The sequence below is a fragment of the Ursus americanus genome, chromosome 4 (assembly GCF_024610735.1).
Source record: "Ursus americanus isolate L20-20 chromosome 4, mUrsAme1.1.p, whole genome shotgun sequence".
NCBI lineage: Eukaryota > Metazoa > Chordata > Mammalia > Carnivora > Ursidae > Ursus > Ursus americanus.
Genome location: NC_142130.1, coordinates 90,649,834 through 90,669,447, shown reverse-complemented (window position 1 = coordinate 90,669,447; position 19,614 = coordinate 90,649,834). Strand labels below are relative to the sequence as shown.

General features: G+C 45.5%; 2 protein-coding genes across 2 annotated transcripts; both read right to left on the bottom strand.

Moving 5' to 3' along the window:
• Window positions 1–1,869: 1,869 nt before the first annotated feature.
• LOC123804157 (carbonyl reductase [NADPH] 1-like) lies at window positions 1,870–11,732 on the bottom strand. Its single transcript, XM_045816136.2, is given in 5 exon segments — window positions 1,870–2,295; window positions 2,576–2,642; window positions 10,761–10,870; window positions 11,430–11,617; window positions 11,619–11,732. Coding segments are annotated over 5 exon segments (894 nt in total). The 3' UTR covers window positions 1,870–1,880.
• A 2,050-nt stretch (window positions 11,733–13,782) lies between these two features.
• LOC123784385 (carbonyl reductase [NADPH] 1-like) lies at window positions 13,783–18,667 on the bottom strand. Its single transcript, XM_045785708.2, has 3 exons — window positions 18,246–18,667; window positions 17,585–17,692; window positions 13,783–14,402 (listed from the first exon to the last, which is right to left on the bottom strand). Exons 1-3 carry the CDS (start codon window positions 18,532–18,534, stop codon window positions 13,906–13,908), a joined length of 894 nt encoding a protein of 297 aa, XP_045641664.2. The 5' UTR covers window positions 18,535–18,667; the 3' UTR covers window positions 13,783–13,905.
• Between the last annotated feature and the right edge of the window lie 947 nt (window positions 18,668–19,614).

Here is a 19,614-nt window from a genome sequence, read left to right as displayed (position 1 = left end):
TTGTATATATGGACCACATCTTCTTAATCCAGTCATCTGTTGAAGGGCATCTCAGCTCCTTCCACAGTTTGGCTATTGTGGACAATGCTGCTATGAACATTGGGGTGCATATGGCCCTTCTCTTCACTACGTCTGTATCTTTGGGGTAAATACGCAGTAGTGCAATTGGTGGATCAGAGGGTAGCTCAATTTTTAACTTTTTAAGGGACCTGCACACTGTTTTCCAGAGTGGCTGTACCAACTTGCATTCCCACCAACAATGTAAGAGGGATCCCCTTTCTCCACATCCTCTTCATTTTTTAAAAGATTTTATTTTTAAGTAATCTCTGCACCCAACTTGTGCTCGCTCAAACTTACAACTTTAAGATGAAGAGTGCCGAGCTAAACCATTTGAGCCAGCCAGGGGCCCCAAAGGAAACCTCACTTTCAAAATAAAAGACTTAAGCTTGCTTGCATGGGCCTTCAGTTTTCTTTTCTGTTAGCCTGAAAATCCCCGGTGAAGAGTGAAAAGTAATCATGAGAGGAGACGGGTCTGTAGCACATGGATACTTCTGTGAGGGGAGGGACGTGGTGGGCATTCACGGAGCCCACGGGGAGCCAGGCTGGATGTGGGGCAGTAGGAACTTCCGCTCAGGGTCATGGATGTGTCAGGCCCCACTACAGGGGCTCATGATGGAGGACACTTTGCCCGGCCATTGTTTTCAGCCTGTCCACCTGTATCAGTTCACTTCCTCTTCACAGCAGTGCTATGACGTACGCCCCCTTGTACACCTGAGGACACTGACAAAGAGCAACATGCAGGATTTTGCTCAAGGTCACCCCGTTAGGTGGCAGAGCCAGGACCTTTTAGTGTCCTGCTGTTTGTGTTGAGAGCTTTCAAGAGGACAGTGGAAAGAATAGTATTGTGGACAGCCATGTATTCACCAGACTAGCTGCAACAATGACGAATATTTCACTATTGTTATGTGTTCCCCTTCTGCTGATATTTTGCTGACCTGCGTTAATGTCACCAACTTGGTGACCCTTTATCCCTACGTGAATAACACATTCACCTTGGGGAGATTTGACAATCATTCTTGCATTTCCATTGATACCCATCCACATTCACTTTTCCCCTTGTCTCAGCTTGTCCTACGGATGTACCTTAAGCGCCCACTCCCATTTCACACCTCGCAGTTGTTTTTCCCCCAGTGAGTTTGATATTTAACGAGACCACAGAGGATGTCTGTCCTTCATGAGCTTGCCCGTTCATCGTAGAGGCTGATCAAGTATGCTGGCCAGTGAAATCCAGCCCCATTCATGGTTACTATATGGCCTGTGGTGACTTTCAAGCTACGACAGCAGATTTGAGTAGGTCCAACAGAGGCCACTGGTCTTGCAAAGGCAAAAATACTTACTCTCTGGATCTTTCACTAGTGTTTACCAAGTGCTGATTTAAACTGTCCCTTCTCTTGACATGATGTAGGGTCTGTTAGAGTTTTGGGCTGGTTGGCATGGAGCTGTCTGTGCACATGGACACATACTTAGATTGTTTATTCATCTATGATTTCCATTCATTATGTCATCAATTGTACTTTTTCTTCTCCTGTATCAGAGTTGAAATTAGAAGTCACTTCAAAGAATTTGTCACCAATTCAATGTGATTACTCCATAGGGAAAGTGATTCTTTTTCTTTTCTTTTTTTTTCTTTTTTCTTTCTTTCTTTCTTTCTTTCTTTCTTTCTTTCTTTCTTTCTTTCTTTCTTTCTTTCTTTCTTTCTTTCTTCCTTCCTTCCTTCCTTCCTTCCTTCCTTCCTTCCTTCCTTCCTTCCTTCCTTCCTTCTTTATTGTTATGAATATTGTTGACAATGTAAGAGTTGTTTTGGTCAGATGATGATGGGATCAGAATGGGACCCATGAAGGGAACTGATAGAGGAGTCCCCATTGTTCAACTTTCTTCTCCATAAGAAAGTCTCCATGAGGCCTCTCAGCATCCGAGGGCAAAAGAGCCAAGTAGACAGGGGTCTCTGCTCCTTCTTCTGGGCTTTTGATGGCTGTTGGTCCACCCATGTCTGTTCTCACCCACCCAGGGCAGCAGGCATTCAGGAGGATCTTGTCCCCTCTCCTCTGCTCACTCAGGTTCCTGGCATGGATTCTGGACAGGTCCGTGACACCCATCTTGGACACTGCATATGGGACTAGTTGTATATCAGGCCAGCCCTCCTTCTGCTGTACTCCTTTCTTTGTGTCTTCCACAAACTTGTTCATGAACCCCACCAGCTCCTCCTCTGTGATGGTCTCATTCATAAATTTCTTTCTTTCTTTTTTTTTTGTGTTCCAATAAAAATTTATTTGTGGATGCTAAAATTGAGTTTCTTTCTTTCTTTTTTTTCTGATGTAAATTTCGATGATTCATTAGTCGTGTATAACACTCAGTGCACCATGCAATACGTGCTGTCCTTACTACCCATCACCAGCCTATCCCATTCCCCACCCCCATCCCCTCTGAAGCCCTCAGTTTGTTTCTCAGAGTCCATAGTCTCTCATGCTTCATTCCCCCTTCTGATTACCCCCCCTTTCTTTATCCTTTTTTCTGCTGCAGTTCTGGGCTGCATGATTTAAGGGTTTCGAAGCTCATTATGCTAGACACATTCACCACTCTGCCTAAAATACAACAGAGAGAGTCATGTAGCATGGCATGCACGAGGATGATGAATACTGAAACTGCTACTATTCGTCCATTTTGGACAAATTCCCAGTTGGCTGAGTGTTAGTGAAGACTGCCTCTGTAAGTGACGGACATGATACAATCTTGAACCTTGTCTTATCCACAACGTCTCAGAGGATGTCAGAGAGATGATCTTAATGGGTCTGGGCAGTGTCCAGATGTTCCATAAAGAAAAGAACATGCCTTATACAGGAACATGCTAAGCAGAGTGATAGGAGGCACTCCCTGACGTCATGAGTAGAGAGCCACTTTTCCTTATAGGTCCTCCTTGGGACCACCTGGAGATTTTTGGTCACTTGTGTAGTCCATTATTAACAAGTGTTTATCAGTCAAGAGACAACCGATCAGTTTATTGATGCATTTGAACGTTATCAGACTGCATTGGGGTAGGGAGGCTGTCACTCTGGTGGGGCCAGGTAAAAACAAATCATCTCAGCGGGCTGAGTTGCATGACTTTTTCTCCAGGTTTGGAATTACATATCTCGGGAGCAGTGACAAAATGCCTAGCAATATGGTCATGGAAAGGGGCAGTGGAAAAGTGATGTGTTAAAGAGATGTTATAAAAAGAAATGAAGTCCATGCTGAACATGAATGAACCTTGATAATATTATCTGAAATAAAGAGGGCAGTCACAAAAGACAATTCATTATATGATCCTCTCTGTGTGTATATATGTATATATATACACAGACACATATATACATACATGTATACGTATATGTGTGTGTATATCTATCTATCTATCTATCTATCTATCTATCTATCTATCTATCTATCTATCTAATTTCAGAAAAGGAAATGTAGGGAGAGAGAGTAGACTGGTGGTTGCCTGGTGTAGGGGGAATGGGGTAAGAAAGAGCTGGTAGTTAAGGTCACAGGATCTCCCTGGGCTGATGACAGTGTGCTAATCTTGAAGCAGTGATGGTTCCACAACTCCGTCCATTACTAAAATCCACTGAGTTGGATATCTGAGATGGATGAAGTGTACAATATGTGTATTGTATTTGAATAAAGCTGTTAAAAGTATGAAGCAATGACACATTTCTCACTAAGTCTTTTTTGTTTTTAAAAATTTTTTTATTATTTATTTATTTTACAGTGTATTTGAAATTTGCAGTTTATTTTTTTTTATTATAATAACATTTTTTTATTATGTTAGTCACCATACAGTACATCCCTGGTTTGACTCACTAAGTCTTTTTTGAAAATATCATTAGTAATTGTAACAATGAACTTGTATTGACATGTATAAGTAAATAGTCTACTATTTTTATATTTTTTTAATTATTTAAAGATTTATTTCTTTTTTTAGGGAGAGAGTGAGTGAGAGAGAGCGTTGGCATAGCCGGTGGGGGGGAGGGCAGAGGAAGATGGAGAGAGAGAATCCCAAGAAGAGTCCCTGCAGAGTGCAGAGCCTGACCCAGGGCTCGATTCCACAACCCTGAGATCATGACCTGAGCTGATGATACTAAGAGTTGGCTGCTTAACCCACTGAGCCACCCAGGTATACCTGTTTTTATGTTTAAATGAGTATTTTTAGCATTATAGAAAGGTCATGAGTTGGAACGCCGGGCTTGCTCAGTCAGTTAAGCGTCTGCCTTCAGCTCAGGTCATGATCCCAGGGTCCTGGGATCAAGCCCCACGTTGGGCTCCTTGCTCAGTGGGAAGCCTTCTCCCTCTGCCTGCTGCTCCCGCTGCTTGTGCTCTCTCTCTGACAAATAAATAAATAAAATTAAAAAAATAGAGAAAGGTCATGAGATCATATGAACAGAGATTGAAGAAAATCAGAGAACTCTCCTTTTTAATGTAAATATCCAGGAAAGAGAGTCATTGTCACTGAACTCTAAGCTCCCTCCCACTAAGGAATGGCAGTACCAGAAAAGTTAAATGGAAAAGATAATGTATGGCACTCTGACTCTCATGAAGTGGTGTTTAGAGAGAATTAAAATGAAGTATAGAAACTGTCTTAACGTAACAGTCTTCTAAGATGAACATCTTTTAGAAAGGGGTCCCTTACTCCAGGCCTTTGTTTCATCTACAACGTGTTAAGTGTGAGGTTAATGGAACCTATTTCTCAAATGTTTGAATGAGTACTGCTGCAAACTATGGAACACCTATGGATGAGATTGAAGAAGACAGAAAGAAAAGGAAAAATATTTCATGTTCATGGATTGGAATAACATAGATTGTTAAAATGTCTGTACTATTCAAGCACTCTACAAATTCAATGCAATCGCTATGAAAATAACATCAGCTTTTTCAGAGGGCTAGAACAAACATTCTAAAATTCATGTGGAACCAGAGAAGACCCCAAATAGTCAAAGGAGTATTGAAAAAGCAAAGCAAAGTGGGAGGCATCACAATTCTGGACTTCAAGCTATATTACAAAGCTGTAGTCATCAACAGTATGTACCATCACAAAACCAGACTTATAGGTCATTGGAACCGAATAGAGAACCCAGAAATGGACTCACAACTGTATGGTCAACTGATCTTTAACAAACCAGGAAAGAATATCCAGTGGAAATAAGGGAGTCTCTTCAACAAATGGTGTTGAGAAAACTGGACAGCCACATGCGGAAGAATGACACCGGAACATTTTCTTACACCATACACAAAAATAAATTCAAAATGGATGAAGGACCTAAACATAAGACAGGAAACTATCCAAACCCTAGAGGAGAAAGCAGGGAGCAACCTCTCTGACCTCAGCCGCAGCAAATTCTTACTAGACACATCTCCAAAAGCAAGGGAAGCAAAAGCACAAATGAACTATTGGGATCTCATCAAGGCAAAAAGTTTCTGCAGAGAGCTGGAAAGAATCAACAAAATGAAAAGGTGACCAAGGAAATGGGAGAAGATATTTGCAAGTGGCATATCTGGTAAAGGGTTAGTATCTAAAATTGATAAAGAACTTATCAAACTCAACACCCCAAAAATAAATATGCCCATAAGAAATGGGCAGAAGATATGAATAGATGCTTTTCCAAAGCAGACATCTAGATGGTTAACACACACATAAAAAGATGCTCAACATTACTCATCATCAGGGAAATACAACTCAAAACTGCAATGAGACACCACCTCATACCTGTCGGAATGGCTGAAATTATCCACTGAGGAAAGAACAAATGTTGGCATGGATGGGGAGAGTGGAGAACACTTTTGCACTGTTGGTGGGAATGCAACTGGTGCAGATGCCCTGGAAAACAGTCTGGAGGTATCTCAAAAAGTTAAAAAAAGAACTACCCTATGATTCAGCAATTGTAGTACTAGGTATTTATCCAAAAGATACAAAAATGCTGATTCCTAGGGGCACACGCACCCCAATGTTTATAGCAGCACTATCAACAATAGCCAAATTATGGAAACAGCCCAAGTGTCCATCAGTTGATGAATGGATAAAGAAGGTGTGGTATATGTATAGAATGGAATATTACTCAGCCATCAGAAAGAATGAAATCTTGCCATCTGTAACAACATGGATGGAAGTAGAGCGTATTATGCTAAGCCAAATAAGTCAGTCAGAGAAAGACAAGTGTCATATGATTTCACTCATATGTGGAATTTATGAAAAAAAAAAAAACCCAGATGAACATAGGGGAAGAGACGGAAAAATAAAATAAGATAAAAACAGAGTGGGAGGCTAAGCATAAGAGATTCTTAAATATAGAGAACTGAGGGTTGCTGGAGGGGAGGTGGGTCGGAAGATGGACTAAATGGGTGAAGGGCATTAAAGAGGGCACTTGTTGGGATGAGCACTGAAGTTGTATGTAAGTGATGAATCACTAAATTCTATTCCTCAAACCAATACTACGGTATATATTCACTAACTTGAATTTAAATTAAAAAGTGTTTTAGTGAGTACTTCTCAAATATATATTACCTACCATTAGTTAGATTTATTTTTCAAAAATATTGTCTGCCTGTCTCACAATAGGAAAAATACATATTCATGATTCAAAAGTACAAAACACAGATGTGTGTGAAGTAAAACAAGATGGGACAGAGGGACCCACACTGGGTCACTGGTATCCCAGAAAGGCAGCTGCCTTTACTCACAGGGGCTTGGGACCATGTTCTTAAGTACTTGTAGTGGAGACAGTAGATGGAGAAAGTCTACTAACTTTCTGTAGACTGTTTGTAATGAAGTGATGACTTCTTTTCTATTCTGAATTGTCTATCTCAGGAAGTCTAGAATCAGCTGTGAAAGTATTGACCCGTGTATATGAGGGAAGTCTGATGGGTTTTTTTAGGTGAATTCCTAGATGTGGATGCTGCAACCAGTCCTTCTTCCCCAAGCCTGTCCCACCCAGGGACCACATCCCCAAGAGGGCAGGGTGGCCACCTGGGGCTCCTTCTTAGAACTGGGTGAGACTGTAGACCCTTCTGGACTGACAGCTCAGGACAGGAAACACAGGTGCAGGAAGCAGGAACAACTTGTGGAGCTTCCATAGCAAAGACTCTGATCCAGACATTTTGGCTCAGGTGTATTCATGGTTCAAGGGTTATTTCAGAGACTCTGACTTGGAAGGTATGTGACCTATGTGCTAAGAACCGTATGGGCCATCCCGATGACCTTGTGCTAAGGGTGTGTGAGGGCATGTGAGTGTGTAAGAGAGACAGAGACTGTATGTGAGTGTCAGTGACTCTGAGTGTGTGACACTGTGTGTGAGGTAGTGTGTAAAACCGTTGCCCTTTCATAGTCACTGTGGAAAGCACATCCCCCAAGTTAAAAAGGACCCTTGCACTGGTGGGGCTGGGGTGTGTGTCGGGCTTACAGTTTATCCAGACCATTACTTTGTATGTGGCCAGGGATGTATTTTTTAGGAAACCTCTCAGTCTCCAAATCTCACTGTTCTAAAGCAGAGCAACAGTGATCTGGATATTTTAGACATCATCTCCTCAGGGGTCACAACTTCAAGTGCATTACTTGATTCTCAAGGCCATTCACAGGCAGTAAGTCCACAGCTGCTTCTCAAGACCTTTGATGATTCAACATTAATCACCTTCCCTGGAAGGTTCATCTTTTCTAATATCAAGGGTAGCAGTTGTTAAGTGTCTGGATGACAAGGGATTTTCACAAAACACTTCAGGGTTTTAAAAAGTACTTCTTGTGGTTTTCCCTGAGGTGCCTGAGGACCCTGCAATGAGGAAGACATTGGCCCCAGTCAAGCTGTGTCCTTTTATTTTCTGTTTCTCTTGCCTGATTGGATAAGATTTCATTCGAGTGAAAGATACTTGAGGATCTTGAGTAGTGGGAAGAATCATTAATTTGGATGCCACATGACCTCAGTCGACAACCTTGAGATGCATTGTTCCTCCACATTCTGAATGGGGACAAAATATTAAATGCCTAGCACATGACATCTAGAAATGTCCAGCCACCTATCCTTTCTAGAACCACAATATGGCAGTGTGTGTGTGTGTGTGTGTGTGTGTGTGTGTGTGTGTGTGTGTGTGTGAGAGAGAGAGAGAGAGAGAGAGAGAGAGAGATACCTTTAGTACTGTAATTTTCCCATCCAAGCCGTCTAGTGGTTTTTCTGAGTACAGGATGTAGCAAAGCAGGACCTTCTCAAATGAAGATGGAGAACATCTTCTTTAAGCTTCCTTCGTAAGTGTAGCCTTAACAAGTCTGTATTTCCTCCTAGTACTTTAGCTCATATCTGATGAACAAGAGTATTCAGATTTCAAATGTTTGCTCGATTCCTTAGACATGAGTATACCTAAATATCTTTTTCAAATAAGAGCATGGTATAATTTAAAGAGAAAAGGGAGGGGCGCCTGGGTGGTGCAGTCCTTAAGCATCTGCCTTCGGCTCAGGGCGTGATCCCGGCGTTATGGGATCGAGCCCCACATCAGGCTCTTCCACTATGAGCCTGCTTCTTCCTCTCCCACTCCCCCTGCTTGTGTTCCCTCTCTTGCTGGCTGTCTCTATCTCTGTCGAATAAATAAATCAAATCTTTTAAAAAGAAAAGAAAGAATCTTTTTTGAAGAAAGGATTTAAAAAGAAGAAGAATCAGCATCTGCTATCCCTCCTTGTCCTTAGGCTCCAATTGTCTTTTGTTTTGTCCTTCCATGCCAATAAACAGAGCAAACTTGGGCCTCTGGAATGTGTTCTGCACCCACAGAGAGCTGGTGAAGTCATTCAGATTGCTTTTTGTGTCTTAGGTTGTGAAGTATGGGAGAGGAGTGACAGTATTGGCTTTGGATTATCCTAGGTAGGATTTCTCCCAGATAGTTTCCCCAAAGAGGGTAAAGTCCGGTAACATGGCCGCAATGGATGGAAGAACACTCCTATTTCAAAAGGAGCCGCAACTAATGGAAGAACTCTCCTATTTCAAAAGGCAAGAAAACTCTGCTTTCTCACTGAGAAGATGGCCTGCATTTCCGTGTTCAGGAAGTCTAGTTTCCCTGAGGCAAGATGAATTGTTTGATGAGAACCTGCCTTAGCAAATGCAGGAGAACACTCCTCTTTCTGGTCCAAGGCCAACACACTGCATGGACCAACACTGTTCAGTCAGTGAGAAAAATTTCTCGGCCAGAAGTCATTTTTGCCTCCTAAGGGAATACCTGTAGGATGTGTGGTGGTGGCACAAGGAACTCCATCCCACTCAAGTGTTGTGGTGAGTGAAGGAGTCGGTGACATCTGAGAGCTGTCCTTTGGATGCCAGTGAAGCCAGTGTTCGAAGAAGTTGTAGAACTTTCCAGGACAGAAGAGGAATCGGGGGCAGAACAGAGAATCAAGTGTACCTGCATGTTGTTGGTTCAAGCCAGAGATCTTAATCTTTCTAAAATCATCAGCTTGGGGCGCCTGGGTAGCGCAGTCGTTAGGCGTCTGTCTTTGGCTCAGGGCGTGATCCCGACGTTCCGGGGATGGAGTCTCACATCGGGCTTCTCTGCTGGGAGCCTGCTTCTTCCTCTCCCTCTCCCCCTGCTTGTGTTCCCTCTTTCGCTGGCTATCTCTGTCAAATAAATAAATAAAAAAATCTTAAAAAAAAATCATCAGCTTGTCTTAATGAGTGTAGTAAAAGGGTGGTGGTTCCCCGCATCACGTTCTCGTGGGGAAGTATTACAGTAGTTGACAAGCAAGGAATTCTGGGAGTTGTTTTGTGCAGAGCATAGAAGGGGAAGGGAGTGGATGGGCCTGGAGTTTGGCAGGTCTGATGACAGAGATGCCTACAGGTGATGCCCAGGGCTTGGGCTTTGCCCCTGAAGGACTTTTGGGAGTAAGCAAGCCCTCAGAGAGCAGAGAGAATGCCCTGAGAGGAAGAGACTGAAGAAGCAGCGTGTCTTAGGAGGGTTGCGATGATCCAGAAATGACAGGCGAGTGTGTGTGTTGTAGAGCTGGGATGGAGGAGAGGCGTGGGGACAAAGCCCATAGGACAACTCGTAGGACCTGGTCCCTATAATCAGGCTCTTGGCATGGTGACCTCATTATTCATGGTGAGTGGATGGTGGGGTCTGTGACCAGGGTGCATGTGGAAATGATAATTGTTTTAGAAATGCAGATGTTTAGATGGGGGTGTAGGTTGGGGGCTGGAGGGGTGGGATTTGGGGAGGGGGTGGAGGGCATCCTGAGGAGATGGAGAAACAGGAAGAGACCTATGTGTGTCTGGAATTTGGGAATGTTTTAGGTAGGCTACAGTTGTTAGCTGGTCCTGAGAAGTTTGGAGAGGGAGGAGTCCACTAGTCTGAATAAAATCCCTGGGAGACAGGCAGGAGGAGAAGAAAGGGTCTGGGAAGGAATCCTCAGGGAATTTTCCCTGTGAGTGGCATGCAGTCAGTAAAGGCCTCTCTGAGGAGAGATTTGAATGAAGACTTGAATGAAAGGACAGAGCCAGTTGTGAGGGACCAGCGGGCCAGAGGGCGCTGCTGACTTCAGGACGAGTGTGTAAGAGTCCTGAGGCAGAGAGGCACCTGTCCAGGTGGAGACACAGCAATCAGGCCGGTGAGGCTGAGCAGGGAGAGGGGCCTGAGTCTGTAGATGGGACAGAGAGGCAGGGGCAGATCATGCCAGAAACACCACAGCTTGGGCCCCTGATGAGGCTCACCTTGGGCTTTCATTAGAGGCAGCAGTTCTGTGCACACAGCTCGGGTACCAAAGAAGTTTGTTTTCATGGTCACTTCTGCTGGAATGTGAAGGGGTGTGGGATCAGCAGCTGTTAGAGGAGGAAGAGAATAGATTAATAAATAGTAGCCATCGGAGAAGATTCCATCGGATGATAATAACATGTTCTTTCCATTTGCAGTCTGCTGAAACCTGAGCAACGTTGGAGTTAGTGAACGGTATTGTCCCAATGTGATTTTCCTGGTGTGTCGATGATGTGTAGCTTTGTAAGTTGGCACCATTGAGGGGAGGCTAAGAGAAGTGTCCAGAATGAGATTTCTGTGTGTCTCTCTTTGCAATTTATTGTGTATTGCCTTTAGGTTAAGCATTAACTTAATGGCTCTGATCCAAACTGAATGAAAGATAAAAACATCTCTGTTGGTTCCCTGAGATTAATTCATGGCAATGCCAAAGTACTTTCCCTGGAAATTCGTGCACCCCCCAGAGGCTTTCACTCTACCTGTGTCTCCAGTCCGACCTCCTTCCAAAGGGAGGCCTTCTAGATCCTACTGGAACTGTGGGCCCCACAGTAGTGGTTGAGGCACTAGTGCCAACCCATCCTCAGTGGTCCCATAAGGGAAGTTCCTGCCCTAAGTCTTCCCGGGTCCTTATGTTGAATGCGATGCCCGCGTTGTTGACCAGCACGTCCAGGCCCCCGTCCTCCTTGCGCAGGAAGTCTCGCAGGACCTGGATGCTCTGGATGTCACTGGTGTCCATCAGGTGGAAGCGGGGACTCAGTCCCTCAGCCTGGAGCTGCTGCACGGCCGCCTGGCCCCGCGCCTTGTCCCGTGCCGTGAGCACCAGGTGCCGTGAGCACCAGGTCCCCTGAGAACTGCTGGCACAGGTCGTGCTCATTGGCGAAGCTGATGCCCTTGTTGGTCCCTGTCACCAGTGACACTCGCAGAGCCAATGACATGGCTGTGTGGAGAGCAAGCGCTGCCCTGTGTGGTGAGCGAATGTGCCTTGGGGCACACGGAGATGGTTTTGTGGTGCTGCGTTGTGCCACAGTAGGAGATGCCAGTGCAACCGTGCTCTAGGATTCAGCAGTGAGGCTCCCAGTGCCCAAGGCCCCGCCTCAGTCCCTCCATTGTAGGACGGGCCAAATGTTCTAGTTCTGTCCCTCCAGCAGCCGCACCTTGAACCCGGCCGAGACTCTACCCTCTTAAGGTCCCTCTTTTGAGGCAAACAATGGTTCAGGTTGGACTGAAATGATCGCGAAATGATAGGTGGTTGGTGATGGGTTATAGGGGGTAGAGATTCATGGTAGTTGACCTAAAATAATTTTGGGAAAACCACAAAAGGGAAAAAGGAGTGGAGACATTGTCTCGGGAATGGTCCTTTCTGTGCAGACTGGGAATTGGGTTCTTCCGAGGTGCAGTGAAATATCTGGCGTGGGGAAAGTGCTTCTGAGGATACAGGTCCCCTTCCTTTCGTAGGAGAAACTCAAGAAGGAGAAACAGAGAATCAGTCCTGTGCTGAGACTTGGCTGTGGGCAGAGCTCTCGCTCTGTGTGATTCTGAGGATCTCCAGGTGGGAGGGGATGTTTATGAAGCCGCTGGGGGCCAAGGTATTGATTGGAATGTTGGATTTCATGATTACATAATCCCATTGGCCTAAAGTGCCTACTTTATGGGTTAGTTGAAGGTCACAGTTCAGAAGTATTTTATATATTGAGATGTTGTTTTAAAATAAGGCAAAAAGACCTATGTGACCTCAGAGTGTTTTTGCAAATTTGCAGTGGAGATCCTGTGTGTTCTAGTAGACATCGATAGTCCTCATTTGTCAGTGTAGAAATGCAAGTAAGAAAAAAAAAGAAAGAGAAAAAATTAAATGCAAAACAACAGGGAGGAAGTTTTCAGCGTTTTTGACATGAAAAACTTGAAAAATAAGGACCCTACCCTTGCTTCCAGGGTCTCTCACCTTTCATTTGGGTGAGGCTGAAAACCCCTGGCGTAGAGTGAAAAATAATCAGTATAGAAGAGGCACCTTTCCAACATGCATATTCCTGTGAAGGGAGGCATGCGGTGGACGTTCAGTCAGGCCCACCGGGAGCCTGGCGTGGATGGGGCGGTAAGAATCTTCTCGTCACACTGGGGTCTTGGGCCTCACTCCCAGGCACTCATCACCATACGCAATCCATACTCAGTTTTCTCCGTTGTCTCAGAGGGCCCTGTGGATGTGTCTATGTTCCCTCTGCCATTTCACACTTGGTAATTGTTTTTTTTCCCAGTGCGTTTGATAATCAGAGACCACAGGGGTGTCTTCCCTTCATGGTGTCGACCATGCTCTATTCGAGGCTGGTACAATGGGCTGTAAGCCACGCCCGACCTTGCTCTTGGTTTGTATACTGTCTGTGGTTACTTTCGTGCTACAACAGCAGACCTGGGGAGATCGACAGGAGCGTGTGGCCTGAGAAGCCAAACATATTACTCTCTGCCTCTTGTGTAACGTGTGCTTACCCTTGAGTGAAACTCCGACTGCTCCTGGTCTTATTAGGTGTAGTGCACTTCTCAGCTGGCTCAGCATAGAAAGAGTCTGCACAAATAGGCATGGATAGAGAACATTTATTCATCCCCGGGGTTCATTATTTCACTGATTTCATTTATTCTGTCCCTGTATCACAGAGGAAATAAGAAAAACCTCCCCTGAGTTAGTAGGCTCCTCAAATTGAATATTCAGCAGGGATATTTTACACTTTCTTTTTTTCTGTGGATAGGGATATTATTGACAGTGGAGGACATTTCCATTCATTATGTCATCAATTGCACTTTTATTCTATATTAGAGAAGAAATTAGAGGTGACTTCAAAGAATTTGTTGGCAATTCAATGTGATTACTCCATAGGGATAGTGATTCTTTTTCTTTTCTTTTCTCTCCTTTCTTTCTTCCTTCCTTCCTTCCTTCCTTCCTTCCTTCCTTCCTTCCTTCCTTCCTCCCCTCTTCCGCCCTCCCCTCCCCTCCCCTCCCCTTCTTTCTTTCTTTCTTCTTTCTTTCTTTCTTTCTTTCTTTCTTTCTTTCTTTCTTTCTTTCTTTCTTTCTTTCTTTCATTCTTTATGTAAGGATATTATTGACAATAAGAGTTGTTTTGGTCAGATGATGATGGGATCAAAATGGGCCCAGGAAGGTAACTGACAGAAGGGTCCCCATTGTTCAACTTTCTTCTCCATAAGAAAGTCTCCATGAGGCCTCTCAGCATCCGAGGGCAAAAGAGCCAAGTAGACAGGGGTCTCTGCTCCTTCTTCTGGGCTTTTGATGGCTGTTGATCCACCCATGTCTGTTCTCACCCACCCAGGGCAACAGGCATTCAGGAGGATCTTGTCCCCTCTCCTCTGCTCACTCAGGTTCCTGGCATGGATTCTGGACAGGACCGTGACACCCATCTTGGACACTGCATATGGGACTAGTTGTATATCAGGCCAGCCCTCCTTCTGCTGTACTCCTTTCTTTGTGTCTTCCACAAACTTGTTCATGAGCCCCACCAGCTCCTCCTCTGTGATGGTCTTGCTTATAAACTTCTGCTGCAGGTCTGGGCTGCACTTCTTAAGGGCTATGAGGGTTATTATGCTAGACATATTCACCACTCTGCCTAAAATGCAACAGAGAGAGTCATGTAGCATGGCATGCACTAGGATGATGAATACCAAAACTGCTAGTATTTGTCCATTTGGGACAAATTCCCAGTTGGCTGAGTGTTAGTGAAGACCTCCTCTGTAAGTGACAGACATGATACAGTCTTGAACCTTGTCTTACCCATAATGTCTCAGAGGATGTGAGACAAATGATCTCAATCGGTCTGGGCAGTGACCAGCTGTTCCATAAAGAGAAGATCGTGCCTTATACAGGAACGTGCTAAGCAGAGTGATAGGAGGCACTCCCTGACGTCATGAGTAGAGAGCCGCTTTTCCTCATAAGCCCCCTTTGGGACCACATGGAGATCTTGTGGCCACTCGGGCAGTGTTGTATAAATAGGTGTCTACGGAACCACAAAGAGCTGATCACTTAACTGAGGGCCTCTTGAAGTTGAGCAGACTGCATCGGGTCTGGTAGACTGTCACCGTGCTCTCAGTAGGAAAAACAAGTCTCCTCAGTGGGCTGAACTGCAAGGGTTTTCTCCTTTTGGGGTTGTTATTGGCTCAGAAGGAGTGAGTAATGTCCTGGCAGTATGGTCATGGAAAGGAGCTTTGGAAAACGAATCTGTTAAATGGATGCTATTAAGAGAAATGATGTTGGTGCTAAAACATGGATGACCCCTAAGAGCGTTATTCAAAATTAAAAAGCCAGTCACAAAAGACCGCTCATGGTGTGATGCTCCATACATGGGATGTCCGGAAAAGGAAATGGAGGGAGAGAGTGTAGATTGGTGGTTGCTTGGGGCAGGGGGATGGGGGAACAGAGGGCTGGTAGCTAAGGGCACCGGATCTCCCTGGGCACTGGACAGTGTGCTAATCTAGAAGCAGTGGTGGTTGCATAACTCTGTCCATTACTAAACTCCGCGGAGTTGGATACCTGATGGGGGAAGCTTCCGATATGTGAACTGTATCTCAATAAAGCTGTTAAAAGTGTAAACATTGACAGAGTTCTCACTAAGTCTTTTTGAAAGTATAGTTCTTATTTATAACAATGTATTTATATTGAAATGAGTAATTGTTTACAGTTTTTATATTGAAATGAGTTTCTATTTTCTTAATATCTTTTTCAAAAGAAATGCAAACTTTAATTTAAAGAGAAATAGAAGGAGAAGTGTTTATCACTTTAGAGAGTGTATCCTTTAATTCGAGAATATGAATTTAGGGGAATGGGGGGAATGCCATGGAATGTGGGAAAGGACATACATGGCCGAGATACTGACTGCCTGGTGAAGACAGTGGGGGGCACCTGGTGGTTGTAGATTCTTGCCTTTTTTTTTTTTTGTGGCTCAATTAATTCAGTAAAACTCTATTTTGAAGAACGATTTAATGAAGAATCAACATCTGCTATCCCTCATTGTCCTTAGGCTCACAGTTGTCTTGTTTTCTCCTTCCATGCCAAAAACCAGAGCAAACACGGGCCTTGGAATGTGTTCTGCCCCCACAGAGAACTGGCGAAGTCATTCAGGACAGTCTTTGTGTCTTAGGTTGTGAAGTATGGTAGAGTAGGGACGGTATTGGTTTTTGTTGTGCTAGTTATGATTTCTCCCAGATAGTCTCCCCAAAGAGGGAAAGTCCTGGTAACATGGCCGCAGTGGCTGCCATCCCCTCAAGTAATGGAAGAACTCTCCTATGTCAAAAGGCAAGAAAACCCTGCTTTCCCACTGAGAAGACAACCTGCATTTCCATGTCCAGGAAGTCTAGTTTCCCTGAGGCAAGATGAATTGTTTGATGAGAACCTGCCTTAGCAAATGCAGGAGACCACTCACTCCTCTTTCTGGTCCAAGGCCAACACACAGCATGGACCAACACTGTTCAGTCAGTGAGGAAAATTTCTCGGCCAGAAGTCATTTTTGCCTCCTAAGGGAATACCTGTAGGATGTGTGGTGGTGGCACAAGGAATCCATCCCACTCAAGTGTTGTGGTGAGTGAAGGAGTCGGTGACATCTGAGAGCTGTCCTTTGGATGCCAGTGAAGTCAGTGTTCGAAGAAGTCATAGAAATTTCAAGGACAGTAGAGGAATCCGGGACAGGACAGAGAGTCAAGTCCCTGCATGTCGTCGGTTCATGCTAGAGATCTTAATCTTTCTAAAATCATCAGCTTGTCTTAATGAGTGTAGTAAAAGGGTGGTGGTTCCCCGCATCACGTTCTCGTGGGGAAGTATTATAGTAGTTGACAAGCAAGGAATTTGGGAGTGTGTTTTGTGCAGAGTATAGAAGGGGAAGGGAGCGGATGGGCCTGGAGTTTGGCAGTTCTGATGACAGAGATGCCTACAGGTGATGCCCAGGGCTTGGGCTTTGCTCCTGAAGGACTTTTGAGAGTAAGTGAGCTCTCAGAAAGCAGAGAGAATGCCCCAAGAGGAAGGGACTGAAGAAGCCACGTGTCTAGGAGGGTGGCAAGGATACAGAAATGAAAGGCGAGTGTGTGTTGTAGAGCTGGGATGGAGGAGAGGCGTGGGGATAAAGCCCATAGGGCATCTCCTAGGACCTGGTCCCTAATCAAGTGCTGGACATGGTGACCTTATTATTCATGGTGAGTGGGATGGTGGGGTCTGTGATGAGGGTGATTTTGGGTAATGGTGAGTGTCATTAGGTAGTGTAGATGTTTAGATGGCGGTGTAAGTTGGGGCTGGAGGGGTGTGATTTGGGGAGGTGGTAGAGGGCACCCTGAGGAGAAGGAGAAGCAGGAAGAGAACGATGTGTGTCTGGAACTCTGGGAATGTTTTAGGCAGGTGACCGATGTTAGGGGGGCCTGAGAAGTTTGGAGAGGGAGGAGTCCACTAGTCTGAATAAAATTCCTGGGAGACAGGCAGAGAGAGGAGAAAGGGTCGACAAAGAATCCTCAGGGAATTTCCCCTGTGAGTGGCATGCAGTCAGTAAAGGCCTCTCTGAGGAGAGATTTAAATGAAGACTACAGGAAAGGACAGAGCCAGTTGTGAGGGATCAGGGGTTCAGAGGGCGCTGGTGCCTTCAGGACGAGTGTGTAAGAGTCCTGAGGCAGAGAGGCACCTGTCCAGGTGGAGACACAGCAGTCAGGCTGGTGAGGCTGAGCAGGGAGAGGGGTCGGAGTCTGTAGATGGGACAGAGAGGCAGGGGCAGATCATGCCAGAAACACCACAGCTTGGGCCCCTGATGAGGCTCACCTTGGGCTTTCATTAGAGGCAGCAGTTCTGTGCACACAGCTCGGGTACCAAAGAAGTTTGTTTTCATGGTCACTTCTGCTTGAATATGAAGGGGTGTGGGATCAGCAGCTGTTAGGTGAGGGGAGAATAGATTAATGAATAGTAGCCATGGGAGAGGATTCCAGGAGTGACAGTTACATGTTCTTGGATGTGCAACCTGGTGCATTGTCATTAATCTCTGGGCTAGTGACCTGTAATTTCCCAGTGTGACGTGTGTGGTTTGTTAATGCCAGGTAGCTTGGCAAGTTGGCATCATTTCAGGAGGTTAACCGGACTGTGCCGTTGGGATTTCTGTATCTCTCTGTTTGTAGTTGTGTTTATTACAAAATAGGTTAAACATTCACTGAAATGCTCTGATCCAAACCAAATTAATCTTGCAAAAATCTCCGTCAGGTCCCTGAGATTAATCCACGGCAATGCCACGGAGCTCTGGGGTTAAAGGGTTGCTACCGCCAGAGGCTTCTTCTCTCCCTGTGCCTGCAGTCTAGCATCTGTCCCTAGGGAGGCCCTTCTTGACCCATTAGGAGCTCTGACCCTCCAGCAGCATTCAGGGACCACGCCCAACCCCCACGGGAAGTGCCCTGAGAGAGGTCTCGAGCCCTAAGGCTTCCTGGGTCCTTACGCTTGAATACGATGGCCGCGTTGTTGACCAGCACGTCCAGACCCCCGTACTCCTTGCGCAGGAAGTTGCGCAGGACCCGGATGCTCTGCAGGTCGTCGATGTCCAGCTGGTGGAAGCGGGGACTCAGGCCCTCGGCCTGGAGCTGCTGCACAGCTGCCCGGCCCCGTGCCTCGTCCCGCGCCGTGAGCACCACGTCCCCCGGGAACTGCCGGCACAGCTGCTGCACGATGGCGAAGCCGATGCCCTTGTTGGCCCCGGTCACCAGCGCCACTCCGAAGGCTGACGCCATGGCGGTGTGCAGCGCAAGCACTGCCCTGTGTGCTGAGCAGATGGTGCTGTGGGCCCCACGGAGGGCTGGCGGTGCAGAGGCTGACAAGGACAGAGATGCCAGTGCACCTGTGCTCTAGGATCCAGCACTGTGGCTCCCAGTGCCCAAGGCCCCGCCTCAGTCCCTCCATTGTAGGAGGGGCCAAATGTTCCAGTTGTGTCCCTCCATCAGCTGCACCTTGAACCCGGCCGAGACTCTACCCTCTTAAGGTCCCTCTTTTGAGGCAAACAATGGCTCAGGTTGGACTGAAATGCTCGCGAAATGATAGGTGGTTGGTGATGGGATAAGGGGGCTAGGGATTGACGGTAGTTGACCTAAAATAATTTTGGGAAAACCACAAAAGGGAAAAAGGAGTGGAGACATTGTCTCGGGAATGGTCCTTTCTGTGCAGACTGGGAATTGGGTTCTTCCGAGGTGCAGTGAAATATCTGGCGTGGGGAAAGTGCTTCTGAGGATACAGGTCCCCTTCCTTTCGTAGGAGAAACTCAAGAAGGAGAAACAGAGAATCAGTCCTGTGCTGAGACTTGGCTGTGGGCAGAGCTCTCGCTCTGTGTGATTCTGAGGATCTCCAGGTGGGAGGGGATGTTTATGAAGCCGCTGGGGGCCAAGGTATTGATTGGAATGTTGGATTTCATGATTACATAATCCCATTGGCCTAAAGTGCCTACTTTATGGGTTAGTTGAAGGTCACAGTTCGGAAGTATTTTATATAATGAGGTGTTGTTTTAAAATAAGGCAAAAAGACCTATGTGACCTCAGAGTATTTTTGCAAATTTGCAGTGGAGATCCTTTGTGTTCTTGTAGACATCGATAGTCCTCATTTGTCAGTTTAGAAATGTAAGTAAGAAAAAAAAAAAAAGAGAAAAGATTAAATGCAAAATAGAGGGAGGAATATTTCAGCCTTTTTCACATGAAAAACTTGAAAAATAAGGACTCTACCCTTGCTTCCAGGGTCTCTCACCTTTCATTTGGGTGAGGCTGAAAACCCCTGGCATAGAGTGAAAAATAATCAGTATAGAAGAGGCACCTTTCCAACATGCA